Source organism: Otolemur garnettii, unplaced genomic scaffold (genome assembly GCF_000181295.1).
Source record: "Otolemur garnettii isolate 467f Iridium unplaced genomic scaffold, OtoGar3 scaffold00013, whole genome shotgun sequence".
Taxonomy (NCBI): Eukaryota; Metazoa; Chordata; class Mammalia; order Primates; family Galagidae; genus Otolemur; species Otolemur garnettii.
In genome coordinates, this window is record NW_003852408.1 from 24,306,121 (window position 1) to 24,327,781 (window position 21,661).

At 39.7% G+C, this 21,661-nt stretch overlaps 1 protein-coding gene and 1 non-coding gene across 2 annotated transcripts in view; both read left to right on the forward strand.

The window, feature by feature from the left end:
* Positions 1-15,559, forward strand: part of MDH1B (malate dehydrogenase 1B) — a 30,795-nt gene extending 15,236 nt beyond the window's left edge. Inside the window, exons 8-10 of the mRNA XM_023510421.1 lie at positions 2,524-2,663; positions 9,892-9,943; positions 15,488-15,559. Of these exons, the coding sequence (XP_023366189.1) occupies positions 2,524-2,663; positions 9,892-9,943; positions 15,488-15,534 (239 nt within the window). The 3' untranslated portion in view covers positions 15,535-15,559. The remainder of the gene's footprint in view (positions 1-2,523; positions 2,664-9,891; positions 9,944-15,487) is intronic.
* LOC111723645 lies at positions 12,561-12,667 on the forward strand. Its single transcript, XR_002772145.1, has one exon. It is a non-coding gene; the product is annotated as a U6 spliceosomal RNA (small nuclear RNA).
* Positions 15,560-21,661: the final 6,102 nt, after the last annotated feature.

Below are 21,661 nucleotides of genomic sequence, written 5' to 3' on the forward strand. Positions count from 1 at the left end.
TAAGTTTTCCTCACTAGGGGTGGGCAAGGTGGCTTATGCCTATAATCCTAGTGCTCTGGGAGACTGAGGCAGATGAATCACCTGAACTGAGGAGTTTGAGACCAGCCAGAGCAAGAGCGAGACTCTGTCTCTACTAAAACTAGCCAGGTGTTGTAGCAAGTGCCTATAGTCCTAGCTACTCGGGAGGCTGAGACAAGAGGATCACTTGAGCCCAAGAGTTTGAGGTTGCTGTGAGCTATGACTCCAGGGCAACAGAATGAGACTCTGTCTAAAAAAATAATACTTCAGTATACTCAGCAGAGAGTAGTAAGAATCAGTACAGGCTTTATAAAGAAAGTGACAATCCAGGAAACCCTGAAGTCTGAGGAATATTGCTTAGAAGACAATTGTGGGAAGAATACCCAGCACAGAGAGCCTCAGGGGCAAAAACACAAAGGCAGGACACAAGGGGCACATCAGGACCCAGATCTTGCAGTACCAGCCAGACCTAGGGGTGTGGAGAGGTTACTGTCCATCCACAAATAATGAACACAGAGTCTCACTTTGTTGCCTTTGGTAGAGTGCTGTGGCGTCACTGCTCACAGCAACCTCCAGCTCTTGGGCTTAGGTTATTCTCTCGCCTCAGTCTCCCAAGTAGCTGGAACTACAGGCACCTGGTTATTTTTTGTTGCAGTTTGGCCGGGGCTGGGTTTGAACCTACTCACTAGGCCACAGGCATCCTACTCATAGGCCACAGGCACCACCCTGGATATAAATTTTTAGTAGATATTTTAATCTACTAAAAACTATTCAGAAGGCTTCTACCATTTTTATAAAACATGAAAGAGAATACATAATGTTCTACCCTTAGTCAGTTCTACCTAAAGGATTCCTTTCCTTTGTGATTTATATCTCTTTTAAGAAGCTTATTCACTCCCAAACCTCCTTGCCCCAGCCTCTTTGCTGAGCTCTAACCTGTGAAACATTGCCACCTGGATATCTTTAAGTCCCTTCCATCCTACGAACACCAAACTGAACTCAGTGTCTTCCTTCCCAATTGGACCTACCTCTTGTATACTTTATGTCACCTGTAGAACCACCACCTTCCCATAGTTCCAGTGACAACATACAGGTTAAAGAAATCTCTTCACCACCCAAGTCAGAATTAATCTCTGTCTCTATACCCACAGAGCATTTTGTTCCTCTATCAGAGAGCACATCATCATCTGCCTTTTCCTGATAGTGTGGTTAGTTGAATATCTCCTTCATGACAGTGTGGGCACCCTAAGGGTCAGGGCTTTCTTTGTCTGGCTCATCTTTCTGCACCTTCATGGGTGCAGAATTTTATATAGTATCTTGTTCAATTAAAGTTAAGGTGCACAGTCATCATCACAGCATGAATTCAAAGTAGTATGTTACCTTTTTAGGGAAACCTACAAAGTTCAGTTAAACTCAGTAGGAATTTCATTGCAAAATAAATGGTGCACTGCTGGGGTAGGGGGGCCAGTGAACAGGACAGGAAATTTGGTTATTTCCTGGAAGCTCCAGTTTCCTATTTGGATGTGCTCTAAAAACACAGATTGACAATATTTATTACTAAGCACCATACAAATGAAATTGCTCCCCTTTTTTGGTATCTCAGTCACATAAGAAAATTATTCCTGGCTTGGTGCCTATGGCTCAAGTGGCTAAGGTGCCAGCCACATACACCTAAGGTAGTGGGTTCAAATCCAACCCAGGCCTGCCAAAGAACAATGATGGCTGCAACCAAAAAAAATAAATAGCTGGGCATTGTGGAGGGCACCTGTGGTCCCAGCTACTTGGGAGGCTAAGGCAGGAGACTCACTTGAGCCCAGGAGTTAGAGGTTGCTGTGAGCTGTGATGCCAGGGGACAGCTTGAGACTCTGTCTCAAAAAAAAAGAAAAAGAAAATTATTCCTGCTATTCTAGACACCAAAAATGTCATTAGAGCAAAAAATTGAGGACAGTCAAGAAACCAAGATATAAAAGACTTTCCTCAGAGAGATTTTTCAGGTCCTCTAGTTATTCTGTATTTGTCTTATCTGTGAAGAGCTAGCCTCATAAGCAGACAATGGATGAGAGTTTGCCTGTACATTCCTATCCCTCCTCACTTTCCCTTCCCAGCCTTTCACACCCTGGCTATGTGACTGCCAGAGCAGGGGGGAGAGTGGAAGGCCAGACTGGAATAATGCCTTAGGTAGATGGGTTCACAGGGGTTGAGGGAAAGCTATGGAAGCAGACAAAAGAAGTACAGATGAGAAGTACAGAAAGACAGTATTAGCCTCTGGATGTGAGAGAGATACAGAAAGGAGAATTGTCAGAATGCAGATAGGTTCTCAATCAACACTCCTGGAGTGTGCCTTTCTGTCTTCTCTGGAGAGGATTTCCCAGAAATTTTAGTTCCATCTTTATTTTTATTTTTTTAAATCATGTGTTATGTCTGTCCTTTGGAAAATGCCTAACTTAACTGGAAGGATTTATTTTTCTCAGTTCTTTTGCTTTGCTGTGTGTTTGCTCATTGCAGGCCAGTTTGGTATTCCTGAAGGGCTTGTCTTTTCTATGCCTGTGAAATTTGAGAATGGAACTTGGGAGGTACTCACAGACCTTGAAGATATTGAAATAAGTGAAAAAAAAATGGCCAGAATGACAAGTGATCTCATTCAGGTAATGTCAGAATAAATACAAGGGATCACAATTTTAACTTTTTTTGGTGTTCGGGACTCTTTTCCCAGCATTTGGAACTCACGAGATTGAAAAGACAGTTTTTGTCTACGATAGCAGAACAAGAGTTCAATATCACTGCAAACATTAGGAACAGTGCAGTTAAAAGTCAACAGCCTAGCTTCTGTTGTATTTTAAAATCACCAAGTCCTACATGCTGACATCCCGCAAGGAGGAGCCTATATGATTATTGATGAAAAATGCTCTTTCCATAAACTGCTGAGGAGAAGAAAATCAAGAACACAACCAAGGGGCAAAGCAAGATGGAAGACCAGAAGGATTATCCAGCTGAGCTTTCCTAGGGGATAAAGAGAGAACCCAGCCATACCTGGGTGTGGGGATCTTACCCAGAGTCAGAGCTCAGGGAGCACAGCAAGGAGGTGATGAGCTGGATACAGTGCATGATCCAGAGCAGTAGAAATCTGACAAATTAGGCAAGTCATTGCAACCAGCTGGGCTCAGCTGACCCATATAGAGGTCCAGGATGGGAGGAAGCTTTTCTGGAATTTTTAGTTATTGGGGGAAGTTGTCTGTGGAGTTGAAAGCTTGACAGAGAGGGCAGATTTGAACAATATACAGCAACCAGATTTGAATACCAGTTGGAGTGGATTTTCCATAGGTTTGGTGGTTGTTGAGGCAGCCATACCGAGAAGGTTTCAGTGGCCAGAGGGCTGCCTTTGTGGGAAGGTCATAAGAAGGTCTTAGCAGGAGCCTAACACACAGCTGTCTTAATTCCACCTGCCAGGATCAGATCTCCACTCTTGGGACAGGCTGAGGGACTCCCACACCCCACAGGAACTGCAGTTAGGGGATACAGTGACACCTCCCCCTGAAGGATTCTTGTTAGCTTTAAGATCCCAACCTGGCAGGGACTGAATGCTGAGAAAACAATCAGGCAATCGCTGAAAGCGACTAAGTTTGGTATAAGAATCATAGAGGTTGCTAGCTGTACTCTCTGTCTCCAAAATCCCCCACAGTGCCACCTTGTGTCCTGGCAACATATAGCAAACATAATGTCATCAAGTGTAAGGACTTCTGTTTATTTGGCAGTGAGGAGGAGTTTGGCTTTGCTCAAGCTGAGGCCACTTCAAGACCTAAGCTCTGAGAAAAGGTAATGTGAAGCAAAGAAGACAGTGAGAAGGAAAAAGGACAAGGAGGTGAATAAGAAGAAAGAACACATGAAGAGGAAACAGCAGAAAACCAAAACAGAGGAAGTCCCTCAAGGGACCATAAGGCAACTACTGCAGAAGACTCCACCTATAAAGAATTAATAGACTTGACAGAAAGGGAACTTAAAATGTGGATGATAAAGATAATAAAAGGAATGGACAAGAAAATGGAAAAACAGAATCAAAAGTCAGACAAGAGATATGTAGAATATAGAAAGGATATGGGGGAGCTTAAGGAAATGGAGGAGACAATCAGGGAATGTGAAGATGCAGTAGAAAGTATCAAAAATAGGTTATACCATGGAGAAGAAAGAACCTCAGAGCTAGAGGATAAAGTTTTTGAGTTAACCCAGGTTTATAAAGGTGGAAAAGAAGAGAGAGAAAGCAGAATAGGCACTTAGAGAACTACAAGACTCTATGAAGCATTCAAATATATGGATAATAGGGATTCCTGAAGGGGAAGAAGATTATCCCAAAGGAATAAAAGCCCTACTGGAGACTATCATAACTTCGCAAGTTTTACTAAAGATCCCTACATACTCCTTTCAGATGAATATCATACCCTAGGTCATCTCAACTCAAATAGAGCTTCTCCAAGACACATTGTAATGAACTTGCCCAAAGTCAAGATGAAAGAAAAAAATCTGTAAGCAGCCAGGAGTAAGTGCCAACTGACCCACAGAGGCAGAGTCATTAGGATGACAGAAAACTTTTCAGTTGAAACCTTCCAAGCCAGAAGAGCATGGTCATCCACCTTCAACATTCTTAAACAAAACAATTTCTACTCGGAATTCTGTACCCTGCTAAACTAAACTTCAAAATTGATGGAGAAATCAAATCTTTTGTGATAATACGAGCACTGGGGAAATTCACACCCCAAGAAGACAAGCTCTACAAGAAATACTTAGACCTATTCTTAACACTGACCCTCACAATGAACCACCAGCAAAGTAAACACCCAGAAGCTAAAGGTCAAAACTCAGCTTCCACAGTGGGACAAAGGATAAAACTACACAACGGACTCCCATAAAATAAGATGAATAGAACTCAGCCACACTTAATCAGTTCTCTCAATAAATGTCAATAGACTGGATTCACCACTGAAGAGGCACTGGCTGGCTGATGATAAAAAAGCACAAGCTATTCCTTTTGCCATCACCAGGAGGCACACATAGCACTGAAGGACAGATCAAGACTGATGGAAAACAGTGTTTTAAGCAAATGGAAATCAGAAGAAAAGAAGGGTGGCAATCTTATTTTCAGATACAAATAGATTTAAAGCAACTACAGTTAAGAAAGACAAAGTTGGTCACTCTATACTGGTCAAAGGAACAATACAACAGGAAGACATTTCAATTTTAAATATTTACACACCCAACTTAAATGCTACAAGATAATGAGGCAGACCTTTATAGGTCTGAGCAGTAGGATATCCTATAACACCATAATAGTCAGGGATTTTAACATCCCTCTGACATAACTGGACAGATCCTCTAAACAGAAACTAAACAAAAATACAAAGGATTTAAATGTGACCCTAGAACAAATGAGATTAATAGACATATACAGAACACACCATACCAAAACTAAAGAATATACATTTTTCTCAGCAACCCATGATACATATTCCGAAATCAACCACATTTTAGGGTATAAATTAAACATCAGCAAGATTTAAAGAATAGAAATTATGCCTTGTAACTTCTCACACCACAAGGCAATAAAGGTGGAACTCAACTCTAGCAAAAATGTTCATCCCCACATAAAGAGTCAGAAATTAAACAACCTTATGCTGAATGATGGTTGGGTTCAAGAAGAGATAAAAGAGGAAATAATTTAAATTCTTCAAACATAACAACAATGAAGACACAAGTTACCAAACCTGCAGGATACACCAAAAGCAGTCTTAAGAGGAAAATTTCTCCCATTAGATGCCTACATTTAAAAACCAGAAAGAGAGCACATCAACAAACATCTGACACACACTCCTTTCAGATGGATATCATACCCTGGGTATGATCACATCAACAAACTCATGAACCATCTTATGGAATTAGAGAAAGAAGAACAATCTAATCTCAAACCCAGCAGAAGAAAAGAAATAACCAAAATTAAATCAAAGATTAATGAAACTGAAAACAAAAGAATCATTCAGAAAAATTCATGAAACAAAAAGTTGGTTTTTCAAAACAATAAAATCAATAAACCTTTGGACAGATTAACTAGAAACAGAAATGTAGAATCTCTAATAACCTCAATCAGAAATGATAAAGGGGAAATAACAACAGATGCCATAAAGATACAAGAGCTCATCTCTGAATACTACAAGAAACTCTATGCCCAGAAATTTGACAATGTGGAGGAAATGGATCAATACCTGAAATCACACCCTCTCCCTAGACTTAAAAAAAAAAAAAATAGATCTCTCGAACAGACTGATTTCAAGAACTGAGATGAAAGAAACAATAATAATAATAATAATAAAACCCAACAAAAAAAAAATGCTGGTCCAGATGGCTTCACACCAGAATTCTATCAAACCTTCAAAGAAGAACTTATACCCATATTGCAGAAATTATTCCAAAATATTGAGAAGGAAGGAATCTTCCCCCAACACACTCTTTGAAGGAAACATCACCCTGATACCAAAACCAGGAAAAGACCCAGCCAAAAAGGAGAACTTCAGACCAATTTCACTAATGAATATAGATGTAAAAATTCTCAATAAAATCCTAGCCAATAGAGTACAACTATTAAACTATTTAAATATTTAATGTGTATAACAACACATTAAAAAAATCATTCATCACAATCCCAGGGATGCAAGGCTGGTTTAACATACAAAAGTCCATAAACATAATTCACAATATCAACAGAAGCAAAAAACAAAGATGCAGAAAAAGCATTTGATAAAATTCAGCATCGTATTCTAATTAGACCAGTTAAGAATATAGGCATAAAAAAAAGAATATAGTCATAGGTGGCACATTTCTTAATCTGATCAAAGCCATCTACCACAAACCCACAGCTAAGATTATACTGAATGGAGTAAAACTAAAAGCTTCAGAACTGGGAGCACACAAGGTTGCCCTCTATCACTACTGCTATTCAACATAGTGCTAGAAGTTCTAGCCATACAATCAGGCAAGAGAAGGAAATAAATGGCATCTAAATGGGGGCAGAGGAGGTCAAACTCTCACTCTTTACTGATGATATGATCTTACACTTAGAGAACCCCAAAGACTCAACCATAAGATTCCTGGAAGTCATCAAAAAATGCAGTAATGTCTCAGGATATAAAATCAATGTCCACAAATCAGTAGCCTTTGAATATACCAGTAACAGCCAAAATGAGAAGCTAATAAAGGACAGAATTCCCTTCACAGTAGCTGCAAAGAAAATGAAATACCTAGGAATATACCTAACAAAAGAGGTGAAGGACCTCTAGAAAGAAAATTATGAAACCTTAAGAAAGAAATGACAGAGGACATTAACAAATGGAAGAATATACCATGCTCATGGCTGGAAAGAATCAACATTGTGAAAATGTCTATACTTCCAAAAGCAATCTATAGATTCAATGCAATACCCATTAAAATGCCATCATCATACTTTCAAGAATTGGAAAAAATAATTCTTCATTTTGTATGGAATTAGAAGAAACTCTGTATACGCAAGTCAATTCTTAGTAATAAAAACAAAGCTGGGGGTATCACCCTACCAGAGTTTCAGCTATACTACAAGGCCATAGTGATCAAAACAGCTTAATATTGGCACAAAAATAGAGACATTGACGTTTGGAACTGAACAGAAAACTATGAGATGAAACTAACATCTTACAGTTACCTGATCTTTGATAAATCAAAAAATAACATAGACTGGGGAAAAGAATCCCTATTCAATAAATGGTGCTGGGAGAACTGGATAACTACATGCAAAAGATGGAAACTAGACCTGCACCTCTCACCACTTACAAAAATTGATTCAAGGCTCGGCGCCTATAGCTCAACCGGCTAAGGCGCCAGCCACATACACCTAAGGTGGCGGGTTCAAATCCCCAGCTCGGACCCGCCAAACAACAATGACAGCTGCAACCAAAAAATAGCCGGACGTTGTGGCGGGCGCCTGTGGTCCCAGCTACTTGGGAGGCGGAGGCAGGAGACTCGGTTGAGCCCAGGAGTTGGAGGTTGCTGTGAGCTGTAATGCCACGGCACTCTACCCAGGGGGACAGCTTGGGGCTCTGTCTCAAAAAAAAAAAAAAAAAACAAAAATTGATTCAAAGTGGATAAAAGATTTAAATCTAAGGCATGAAACAATAAAAATTCTTGAAGAAGCTGTGAGGAAAACACTTGAAGATACTTGACTGGGCAAAGATTTTGTGAAGAAGACTCCTGTGGCAATTGCAACAGAAACAAAAATAAACAAATGGGACTTCATTAAACTGAAAAGCTTCTGTACAGCTAAGGAAACAACAACCAAAGTAAACAGAATGGGAAATGGTACTTGTGTTTAATGAATTGGACAAAAGCTTGATAACTAGGATCTATAGAGAACTCAAATTAATCAACAAAAAATAACCCAGCAACCACATACAACATTGGGCAAGAGACATGAATAGAACCTTATCTAAAGAAGACAGATGAATAAGTTGACAAACATATGAACAACTTCTCATTATTCTTAATCATCAGAGAAATTAAAATCAAAACCACCTTGAGATATCACCTAACCCCAGTGAGAATGGCCCCTATCACAAAATCTCAAAGCTGCAGATGCTGACATGAATATGGAGAGAAGGGAACAGTTTTACACTGCTGGTTTGACTGCAAACTAATACAACCTTTTTGGAAGGAAGTATGGAGAATCCTCAAAAACTCAAGCTAGACCTCCCATTTGATCCTGCAATCCCATTACTAGGCATCTATCCAGAAGAAAAAAAAATTCTTTTATCATAAGGACATTTTCACTAGGCCATTTATTGCAGCTCAATTTAAAATCACCAAAATGTGGAAACAGCCTAAATGCCCACCAACCCAGAAACAGATTAACAAGCTGTGGTATATACATACCATGGAATACTATTCAGCCATTAAAAAGATGGAGACTTTACAGCCTTTGTATTAACCTGGATGGAAGTGGAACACATTCTTCTTTGTAAAGCATCACAAGAATGGAGAAGCAAGAATCCAATGTACTCTATTCTAAAATCAAGGCAATAGATGAACTGATATGAGGGGGGATGGGTAGGGGAATGAGCAAGTAGGGAGAAGAGAGGAGGGAGAGGGATAGGGGGGTCATGGTATATGGCACATCTCTTGGGAGGGACTTTATCTAACAAATGCAATCAGTATAAGCTAATTTTTTATATCCTCAATGAATCCTAAATAGTAAAAATAAATTTTTTAAAAGAAGGAATACAACCAAACCAAAAAAAAAAAAAAAAAATAGGTACAAGGGAACTGACTTGCATAATGACCTTAAACTGATTCTTTTAGGCCAAGACATACACTGGTTTTCTGTGAGCTCAATTTGCATCTTATTCCTAAAAATAATGAAGCAGGCTGGGCACCTGTAGCTTAAGCAGCTAAGGCACCAGCCACATATACCAGAGGTGTTGGGTTCAAATCCAGCCTGGGCCTGCCAAACAACAATGACAACTACAACCAAAAAATAGCTGGGTGTTGTGGCGGGTGCCTGTAGTCCCAGCTACTTGGAAGGCTGAGGCAAAAGAATCACTTAAGCCCAGGAGCTGGAGGTTGATGTGCGCTGTGATGTCATGGCATTCTACCTAGGGTGATGGCCTGAAGCTCTGTCTCAAAATAATAATAATAATAATGAAGCAATAAAAGTTTGAAAAATTCACGTAAGATTTGGTAATATAATTTGTGGCCTGTCATGAATATGTGTTGATTGCCTAAAGAATCAGAGTGTTTTTTTATTAAAAAATAACTGAGTTAGTACTTGTGGTTATATAATTTTCTGATTATAAATGTTTTTAACAGGAGAAACTTGTTGCACTTGGAGATGTGCTAATTTTTCGGCCATACCAATCAGGTAATATCTTAGAGGTGATGTCTTATTGGATTGTTATTAAAAGAGTATTAAAGTATAGGAGATGAGAAATAGAACCATGAGGGATAGATGTGAAAGTTATAGAGACTTTTTGGTGGACAGAAACCTGATCAGGTGTGGAATTCACTTGGAAAACAGACTTGAACAAGGCAAGATTGTTTACAAAAAGACTGGTATCAGGAGGGCTATGCAATGACTCAGGAAGAGGTGGGTATAGCTGCACCTAGAGGCAGTAGAAAGTCAGCAGATATTTAGGAGGCAGAATTATCAAGACTTGATGATATGTGGCCTCTTGGGAATTCCAGAGGGCTCAGGCTGCTTCTGGTTGAACACCTGGGTGGATTGAATGATAGGAGGAGAAATGGTGAAAAAAACACTAAAAAACCTAAAACATCATTTCATTATTTGAGGAGAGAAAATATGAACATGTGGGGTGTGGGGGTGGTGGTGTTGGGTGGGAGAGGAAGAGGCAGGGTGCCAGAGTAGAGGAAAGATAAACTTAGTTTCTTACATTTTGATTCTGAAATACCTGTGGGATATCTAAAATGGAAACATCACATGGAGAGCAGCATACTTCCCGGAGCTCAGAAAGATCTGGACTATAGGACTATAGTTGTCAAGCTGGGAGTTGTTGCCTTATAAATAGAAATGAAGCCACGAGCATGATGGAAATTATCCAGAGAAAAAGTGAGAGATGAACTCTCAGTTTTAGGGGAACCTTATAGGGGAACTCAGCCTAGAAGGGTTAAGTAGAATAGGAGCAGCTGACAGAGGATCATGAGCAAGTGAAGGTGGGAGAGAGCCCCTGAAATCTGACATTGAGGAAGACCCAAAGCAGAGTTGTTTCAAGAACAAGGGCTGGCCCACACTGACGGAAGCTGCTGGGACATCACATAAAATGAGGTCTGAAAGTACCCGGTGGATGTATGATGTAGGTCAACCATGACTTTGGTGAACTGGGGAGGGCAGAAATGAGACCAGAGTGGAAAGACAGGGCCCTTGCCTCAGGCATCACAGTGTTGCTGTGGAGCTGGTGTGCTCAGTGCTGTGGGCCCGAGGAATATGCCACATGCCATGAATGGTGGTGGGGGCCCATCAGGATGTTGACATGATGAAGGGCTTTCTGGAGGAGGTGACATCCAAATTGAGTCAGGAGAGAATGGAGGCCCGGATGCAGGGTGCAGTAAGAGGGAGGTTTGTTGCATGTGGAGGGGACAACATATGCAAAGACACAACAGGCAGCTGTAAGAAAGAACTTGTGAAGAAGTGCCAATTCATTCATTCATTTTATTCAGAAAGTAGAGTTCAAGGTGTGGAATGTCAGGAAGAGAAGCAAGCAGGGGCCTTGGTAAGACCAATGAAGGATTTGGGGGCAACTGAAAGGAAGGAGTAGGTTCTAACTTTAGGATGATGACTCTGTAATGGGAAGAATGAATTGAGGTTTATGGGGGGACAAGAAGCACTGAGACCAGTTCTGTGGCAGGTAGAGGGATGATAAGACCCTTACCCAAGCAGTGGCCATGGGCTGTAGGAAAGGAGCTAGATTTGAAAGAGATACTAATGGATAAGAGAAAGCGCAAGAGAATTGGGAATCCCCCAGTCTTTTTTAACATCTGGACAATGGTGATGTCCTTAACCTGAGGTAGAACATCCCAAACAGTGAGCCAAAAGTGGGCTGGAAATATGGAGCTCTTGACCTCCTCAGCCCTGAGAGACAGAGTCCAGAGCAGCTGGAGCCCCAGGCTGGTTGCCAGTGTTGTCACTGTCATTTGCTAGGAGTGCTGAACCATGAACATGTTTGGGAGGGTAAGCTAAGGTAAGGAATATAGGAGAAGGTGCAGAGTTTCAAGAGGCATCTAAGTGAAAGAGTCTGGTGGGTGCTGGATGCATATTTTGGACACTGAGGAGGAGAGATCTGAGCTGGATATGGGGAAATGGAGTTGTCAGCAACCAGGAGCAATTTGAAGAAACTGTCAGCCCCAGTGACCTTCTGGAGGAGGACCTGGGTGGCTATGGAAGGAAGACCTCTGCACTGTATGGTCTCTTGTGGTTTTAGTCCCATGTACATGATTTATTAATACATAGACAAGAGGTGGTTAGATAGACCTCTGGATGGACGGATATTAATATTTAACTGCCATGAGAGAGAGAGAGTGAAGATAGGAGTGAGGAAAAAGCTCTCAAGACAGCAGTAGAACTCAAGCACAGGACCAAGCCTCAAACTGAAGGGTGTCTGCTGCTGAGGCTTGACAGAAGTGGAGAAGGTGGTGGGTACAGATGCACGTAAGTAAGGGTGTGGGATGGGGGAGCCGGAACCAAAACAGTCAGCAGGACCAGGTCCTGAGGGTCAAAGACTAGGGAGAAAGAATGGGGTTGTAAAGAAGGAGGTGAAGATGTGAAATACAGCTGTGCACACACAGCAACGTGTGCTCAACAGCAGGTAGCATGTGTGACAGTGGTCCCCTAAGATCACAACAGAGATGAACATTCCTGTCACCCAGCAACATCTCGACAATCCTGATCAGGGGTAGGCCTAAGCTAATATAGGTGTTTGTGACTTAGTTTTTTAAAAGAAAGTTTTAAAAAGTAAAAAAAAGAAGTGCTCGCTTTGGCAGCACATATACTAAAATTGGAACTATACAGAGAAGATTAGTCTGGCCCCTGCATAAGGATGACATGCCAGGCATAGTGGCTCAGGCCTATAATCCTAGCACTCTGGGAGGCTGAGGTGGGTGGATTGGTTGAGCTCATGAGTTTGAGACCAGCCTGAGCAAAAGTGAGACCCCCAAATCTACTAAAAATTTAAAAACTGAGGCAAAAGGATTGCTTGTGCCCAAGAGTTGGAGGTTGCTGTGAGCTATGATGCCATGGCACACTACCCAGGGCGACAGCTTAAGACTTTATCTTAGCAAAAAAAAAAAAAAAAAATTAAAAGACACACTCATCCAGAGCAAATTCCAGGCCTGCATTCTCCCTTCACAGGGAGTAAGTACCCTGTACTGATGCACCATTGTTTTTATCTTTTACTCTGTGTTTCTGCTATACCTTTTTTATGTTTAAACATGCTTCGGTACACAGATGCTCACCATCACACTACAGTTGCCTGCGGCACTCAGCACAGAAACACACTGTGCCAGTTTGCAGCCTGGGAGCTGTAGGTTGTACCATACAGACTAGGTGTGCAGCAAGCTGCACCATCAGGATGTGGGTCAGTGCACTCTAGGATGTTTGCACAGTGATGAAATCGCCAAATGACCCATTTCACAAAATGTGTCCGGTCATTAATTGATGCATGACTGTAACTGTTAAGGGCAGGGGAGAGAATCAACATGGGAAAGCACAGAATTCCTTCAGTGCTGAGTGCTCAGTGAAAGTCAAGAGACCAGAAATTTGCTGTGACTCCAATATAGACTTGTGTGATTCCTTACAAAGATGCCTAGCTACCTGGATGCAGGAGTGGAAACGAGGAGTATGACTTGTAGTAAACTCCCATATATTACAGTATAGTCAACCCCCTGTGATTAGAACAAAAACAACACTATTCTGTTCCATGTTGATTTTATTTAGAATATCAAATTATTTGTTATATATATTGTTCTCATATTTGTGCCTGAAATAGGTGCTAAGGTGATTTTGGTGGTCAGCATTGAATACAGGATGGAAAATGAGTACAGTTTTATTGTTTCACTTAGCATTTGGAAAGGAGGAAGATGAAGCAAGAAAATCGAGGGCAGTTGCAAGAAAGCAGATAAAGTGATAGCCTACAGGCTTCTAGAGTGGATAAAGAAGGAGATGATAAACAGAAATTAAATTTCAAAGTCCAGCAGGGGTAATATTAAAAGTATTTAATGACCAATGTGGTATAGATTCCCATCAATTAAAACAATTGATGCCTTTCAGAATGGAGTAATTGGTAAAAAGAAACCGCAGGGGACAGAGGAGCCCATGGTTCCAAACCACAGAGGTCAAAATCTGGGCAGTGGGAGGAAAGGCAGAGAAGGATTTAGAGGCAAAGAGCTTGGGGGAGGGGTTGGGACTTTGGAGGAGACTCTGGCTAATAGCCAGGTAACCAGGAACGGGCCAAACTGAGTAAGCCAAGGCAGCAGGAAGGAGCAGGGTGTGGCCCAGAGGGATACAGAGAACTGGAACTCTTTTAAGTTCTCAAATGTGAGAGACCCTTTGTGTGGTTTCCTATAGGTGACAGAATAGAGTTCCAAACAGTCATTCTAAAATCGACTCCATTGACTGGTCATTGGTCTTAAATTTCCCATGTATATTATAGAGAACTTTGTGAAAGAAAATGATTGGATTTCATGGTGTGTTTTTATCAGCAAAGTTTAATGTGTGTGTGTGTGTGTGTGTGTATATATATATATATATTTGATTTATCTTTTGATCTCTATTCTGTCACCTTTGAATCGTTGAATGGTTTTTACTCTCTTCCAGGGATTCCAAAATCATAGCATTAAAAATAATCAACAGCTTTGCACTCTCTTCCAGTTTAGAGATTTCTGCTTTATTAAACTATCAGTGAGGTGATTCCTGTGTAAAGTTTGTTTAGTCTCTTCAATTAATTCAATACTTTATTTCCTGACTTTTAGCAATTAACATAGTCAAAGGAAATACAAGTGTCTTACCCATCACAGAGGACAACCAGGAAAAAGAAGGTAGGTGCACTTAATTGAAAGCAATATTCTTTTCATCCAAGGGTTAGTAGTGAATTTCAAGGAAAGATATTTGATCACCCATTAGCCATAAAATGGGAGTTAAGCTATTCATCGCCTTCATCTTATACTCAAAAATAAGATCTTATTTTAAACTGCTGAAATATTTGGAGGGAATTACCAGGTATTAATTGAGCACCTCATATCTACTGGTCACTGTGAGAGACACTGGGGGACACAATAAGGAAGTTATGATCACACAGACTGTCTGGGGGAAAGGACCCATGAGAATATGAAAAAGTAAATATTAATGTACATGTTGAATTAAATAGCTTAATAAAACAGGGCAAGACAATTCAAAAGGAAGGAATGAACATAATAAGTACTCTAAAACTGAAAAGGACAAATCCTTGTATGAAGGAAAAGCTCTAATCATATCTTAGTATCTAGTTGGTACATTACATGGCTACAGATAAACAAATGGGCATTTATTTACACAAACTACTAGTTTTGGCATGCAAGATGAAAAAGTTCTAGAGATATGCTATATAGCAAGATGCACGCAATTATCAATCCTGTATTGTGTGCTTAAAAATTTGAGACAACATATTTCAAAAAAAAATTAAGACATGATATTTCATGTCATATGCCAGAAGGAAAGGAAGAAAGGAAGGTAGGAGGGAAAGAGAGAAATAAAGAAGAAAAGAAGGAGGAAAAAAGTGCTAAGTTCTTAGGCTAAGTGCTAAGAACATAAAAATAAATCAAACATGGTTCTTGCCCTGAAAAGTATTCACTGTCTAGCATGAGAAGTAGCAAAGCAAAGAGAAAATTACCCTATTAAAAGACATTGTAGCCCAGTAAGGCTGCTATAACAAAAATCCCATAAACTGGTTGGCTTGTAAACAATAGAAATTTACTTGCCACAGTTCTAGAGGATGGAAAGTCCAAAATCCAGGTGCCAGCAGATTTGGTGTCTGGTGAGGGTGTGTTTCCTAGTTCAGAGATGACACTTTCTTGCTGTGTTTTCACATGATGGGAAAGGATGAACTAGCTTTCTTGGACCTCTTATATGAGGACATTAATCCCATTCATGAAGGCTCCCTTATGATCTAATTACTTCCCCAAAACCCTACCTTTTAATAAAATTGCATTGGGGTTTAAGTTTCCGCATCTCAATTTGGAGTGGGTGGAGTATAAACATTCAGACTCTAGCAAAAGAAGTAGGACCTATTACAGAGAGAGGCCCAGGGAATAATGGGACCACATGACTGTAGGGGGTCTTCTAGACACAGACTGGGTGTGTCAAGAAAAACGTTCTTGAAGACATGATGTGAGAGCTAGGTCTGGAAGGATTAGTAGGAATTACTCATATAATTTAGTGAAAAAAAAGGTGTGCAAGGGGAGGAGTGGGTAGGAAGGAGATTGTAAAAGGGTAGCTCACCAGAGAGAAAAGGACATGGGCAAAGGAGGAATTTCAGGGGATGAAGGCATAATCAGAAGTACAAACCTGGGGTGGCATAAAATCGTAATGAGAAGACAGTAAGGTATCTGGATAAGAGCAGAGAGGATGCGGAAAGGATGAGTGAGGCTGGGAAGGTAGGTAGGGGACATCTGCTGTTCAGCTGAATGTTTAGTTAACAGTATGACTGGTGGAGAGCAGATGGGGACAGAGCATGAACTAGATGGGGTCAGGTTCAGAGGACTAATAAGGCAGTATCAAGAGTGCTACAGAGGACTGTCAGACGGCCCAGTCTCTGCCCTGAAGAATGTGGTAAACTCAGTCCTAGCCAGAGTAGATCTCTCTGGAGGCTAATTAAATTTCTGGTTCATAGACCCCTTACTAAGTCATACTCTTAAACATAAGAGCTTCAATAGTGATAAGAGAAAATGGGGTTGATTTCAGGCTGTTAGCAGGACCACTCCTTTAATGAGCATTAGAATCAAATATAATTTATTATAGTGCTTTCCATATTGTGGAAAATATTTCCATAACCTTAGGTGAGTTGTAAAAAAATTAATTGTTAACGGAATCAATTTTATCACCAGCATTTTCCCCATTGAAATAGAATATAATTGGTAAGAAAAAAGTAAGAAGACCAGATTTTTTCCCCAGTGAACTACATAAAATAGAAAAAGGTCAGTAAAGAAGATAAGACAAGGGTAAGAACAGATTACAAAATGGTAAGTATTATTTCATGTAACCCTTTGTTTCATTTATTGCACACAAATGCAGCCAACTGGGCTATAATGTAAAATGTGTTTTTTTTTAATGTGGATCATGACCAAGGAAGTTTGAAAAACACTGACTTAGAACATCTCATAGATTGTTGGTTATAGTCTAAACCCAATATGTTTTATTTAATTTTTGTTTTAGAACGTAAATATAGCGAGTATTCTAATATAGTGCCAGATGAAGAAAAAGGTCTAGCGGTGTCAGATGGTAAGTCAGTGGCATTATAAACAACCTCTGTGGTGTTCGTGGTCCTGACTCACACTGTGCAGTCTCAGGGAACAAAGTCCACTAACTGAAGTAATTTTTCAGTACCTCTTTTTCTTATGTTTTATGAACACTTTGAAAGGAGGATGAAAACGTCAACCAATTTTTTTAAAAAAATACTTCTGTGTCGCATTCACTTCAAACTCTCCCAAAATACACATGCTCTAACCTCAACTCTAGCTCCTTGTGTCTCGTCTTCCCCACCCTCTTTCCTTTCTCTTCTCTATTCTTCATTACAAAGCTCAAAATAGCCAATATGGCAAGACAGGATCTTCATCAGGAGGCAGGTAAGAGGAAGAGACTGAGATAGACATCTCAGAATTCTCTTGAACGGGGAAAACCTGGGAATTTTTGTCTTTTATATATGTGCAGTTTGACCCTTGAACAACATGTGTTTGGATTGCATGGGTCTTCTTTTATGTGGACTTTCATCTGTCTCTGCCAGCCCCGAGACCACAGGACCAACTCCTCCTTTTACTCCTTCTATTCAGCCTACTCAACTTGAAAATGATAAAGATGAAGACTTTATGATTATCTGCTTTTACTTAATGAATAGTAATATATTTTCTCTTCATTAGGATTTTAAAACCTAGCTTACTGTATATTACATGTAATATACAAAATACATGTTAATCAACTATTCATGTTATCAATAAGGTTTCTGGTCAGCAGTAAACTATGACTATTAGTATTTAAATTGGGGAAGATTCAAAAATTATATGCAGATTCTTGACTGTACAGGGATCAGCACTCCTAACCCCGATGTTGTTCAAGGATCAACTGCATATATATATGTGTGTGTGTATGTGTGTGTATGTGTGTGTAGGTATATAAATGCACACACATATATGTATATTTATATGTATTTTTATATATGTAAAATATGAATACATGCAAGTATTTATGTAGAGGATTGCACCTTGTCTAAATCTACCTATACAAATAATACATCAGAAAACTAATAATTTAGGTTCTATTTTTACCACTTTTGTGCCTGAAATTCTTTTATATAGAAGGAAGCTGGCAAGCATTGAGAAGATGCCCAGTGATTAATATTGTCAGGCAGGAGGCAAAGTCTTCATAGGGAGATTGGTAGAAAGATGGTTCACTGAACCATATGGCTGGATGTCTACTTACTCATTTTGCCCATTAGGCCATAGACCAGCCACTTTCATGGGTTGAGATTCCATAAAAGTGGGCTAGCATCTTGCAACTCCTAAGAAAGCATGGCATTTGAAAAAACTTTAGAGTGGAAGGGCTAAAAAAAGAAAATGGGAATAACTGTAGAAAACATGCTTGAAATGGTAAAAGGCTATTATTTAAATTCTCTGTTGCAGTGAATTTTTTAGATATGCTCCCTCAAATCACAGATGAAAACCCATTGGATCAAGAGCTCACAAATGGTAGGTGTTCAACAAAATGAGTATTTTCTTATTCTGTAAATGGAATTGGGTAGTAGAGGATCAAGTTTCCTTGGGATACTGTTCTTTTCCAATCCTCCCCCACTGCCCATATCCCATGCTTGCCTTCTATCCTGGAACCTGTTTTCCCACTTTTATCACTAAGGCTATGACAATGAGAAGCACATCCTTCCTTCAAAATGAATAAGTAAGGAAATGGACACAACTAATCTTTATATCCAGACTTTCAAAGTCTAAAATTGACTTGAAAACAAGGCTGATGTAGATTTCTTTGTAGTTGACCAACCAAGATATTCAGCCAAGCCTCTATACCTTTATTTAAATGATTATTAAAATGAACACAATCCAGTGCACCTCTCATTCTGAAAATGTATATATGTTGGGCTTTGGAATGGGCCTATTGTGGGAAGTGGAATTAGTAGAGGCAAAGCAAGTCCAAGAGAAGAAATGAAGCTGACAGTATTGCTGCATGTACAATTCAGAATGAAATGTGAAGGAGCCAGAAGAGGCTACACACGGAAGTAGCTTAGGGTCAGTAGAGAAGCCAAAATTAGTTTTGCTCTATGAAAATATCCAGCAAAGGTCTTGCCCTTTTATCTCCCCGAAGAACTTCTCTTACACATGCACTTTCTCAGCTACCAAATTATGAATACGAGAGTCCAGTAAACAGGAGAAAGAAGGAGCAAAATAAAAGCTCATAAAAATAACAATAGAACCTCTGTAAGCTGACCACCCAAGGGAATGTAGTGAACTATCAACATACAGAAGTGGTCAACATAAGAAACTAGGCCTACTGTACTGATAGGTACATGTGTGCCTGTCCAGTCTGTGAAAATCAAATCAACTTAAGGAGGTGGTCAGCATAGGGAGGCGGTCAGCTATGGAGGTTCTGTGTATGTTTCTAATTTTAAAATAGTTACATCTTTTCACTTCTCTTCCTTTTACAGGTTTTGAAGACAAACCTTTGGAACTCTCAGACATCAAATTAGATGAAATATAAATTTGCTTGGTAGTAAAATATAGGAAAAACATATATCAATGTCTGTATTTAGGAAAGAATAATTTGAGAGATTGACTTCAGTGTCAGATGAAATTAAGTGAGGCAATTAACTAATAGTGACAGCACAGAAGTCACAGTTCAGTCATTTCATTTTACCTGTATACACTCATGTTTGTCTATTAATAATTGGATTTTCTTAGAAATATTTCAGTGTCAAGTCTTCTTTTTTAATCTACATTAAAATTGAGTTGTCGGTCATAGTGTCTTTGCCCATACATCCTTCTGAGAGAACCTGCTTCTTCCCACTGACCATACCTGTGATGTGGGCCTAGGTGGCCATGTTTACTCAGATGTAACCTCAACTGATTAGGCCAAATAGATGCATCATACATACGCAAGGAAAACAAATCATATTCATATTCTCTCTCTCTTAATTTTGAACTGCCACAAATAAATTTAAAAGTTGGCATCTGAGTCAATTTAGTTGTAGTGAAGAAGAGAAGACCACAGAGAAGTCCACTGAGATGGTCTTGTGAGATCTTCAGAGCTGGTCAGGCTCACCACCTTCATGAGACCCAGCTGTGCGCGGTTTTTCCTCAGATTTGCCTGGTGTCAGTGTTCAATAAGTCACACATTTTCTTTAGCTTAGTTTGAATAGGTTTTAGCTTCTGACACCAGATATGAACTGAGTAAACGGAATTTTGAAAAACTGCATGATATTTTTACTATATAATTGGGTGGTTTTACTAAAAATTAGTCTTTTATTATAGCAGTAGTCAATATGCTCAGAAATTTTCCAGCTAAAGGTGCATTTGTAAAGGTACAAATGCCAATTAGGAACTTTTGAAAGCCCAGGAGTCCTATTAAAAGCTGCTGATAGCTGTGCTTTCTCTGAATTTTTTAATGGGTCTTAAACTACAGATTACTTTCTGAAAATTCAAGGAAATTTCAGATGCATCTACACTGCTTCTACACCTTTGGAGACTTTTGCTATTTCTAAACTCAGCACTTCATTTAATGTTATTGTGAGAAAGCTTAATGTCTGTGTTAAGGACATTGGTTTTGTGCCTTGATCCTGCCATTTCCCCTGATCCTCCTTTTGGGGTCCTCAGGCAAAGGAAAGTGACCACAGGAACGATAATCAGATGAGAAATCAAGTGGTGCTGTGCACATAGCTGGGCATAGGGCAGTTGCCCCTCAGTTCACAGAGCTTCTTGACAAAATTGGGCTAGATTGGAAGCTTTGATTCAGACCACAAAGTCTAAACAAAGCTTCCTGCTGTATACCCATTGAATGTGTTATGTGAATCATGTGCCTCGCAGAACCTGGTAGAAAGGCTGGAGTGGAGAATACAGTCATGCACACACATCACCTTTCAGTGTAGCAGCTCTGCCCTTGTTGATATCCTTCCATGGTGTCAAGCTCTGACCAAGGAGATAAAGAGTTTCTTCCCCAACTTGTGGACATCTACGAAGGGGGTAGAGTGAGACCAAGACAAAGTTTTCTGCCCTTTAGGGACACATTGAGCTCTGAATCTGTACTTTCTAGCATTAATATGAGCTATCACATGTTTGTACCACTGTAGAATGACCATGATGCTATAAATAGAATAGACTCCCATAGGAAAATAGAAGATTGATTGTAATCACTGTATCTTCTCCACACATTGTCTCAAGTTATATAAGCATGGAATTACACTGGAATAGAAGTGTTAGTGTTTGCTATTTATTTAAAAATAAGGAGGGTACCAGTTCAAAAATATTACTCAGGGAGGTTTTTTCTTTTTTTTCCAGCTGGTGGGCTACCTCCACAGGAACCTATTAGGTATAGTAGACCAACTTGGGAAATCTCAAGTCTGCTTTTCCCACCAGAAGTAACTTTAGTATGAAGTTATTAAAAATAATTTCTCTATACTATTAAAACTGGCATGGTAAAGGCATGAAGGAGGAAGGTCCAGTAGAAAAATGAGAGTATGATTTGGAAAAAGGTATTATGTAAATAATTACTTTATTGGTCACCAAAATATGAGTTAAGTTCTATATAAATAGCAGGTGCTATCAGTTGCTCCACCACCACCAGCCCTGCCCCATTCTTTTGACTAACAGAACTTATTTTTAG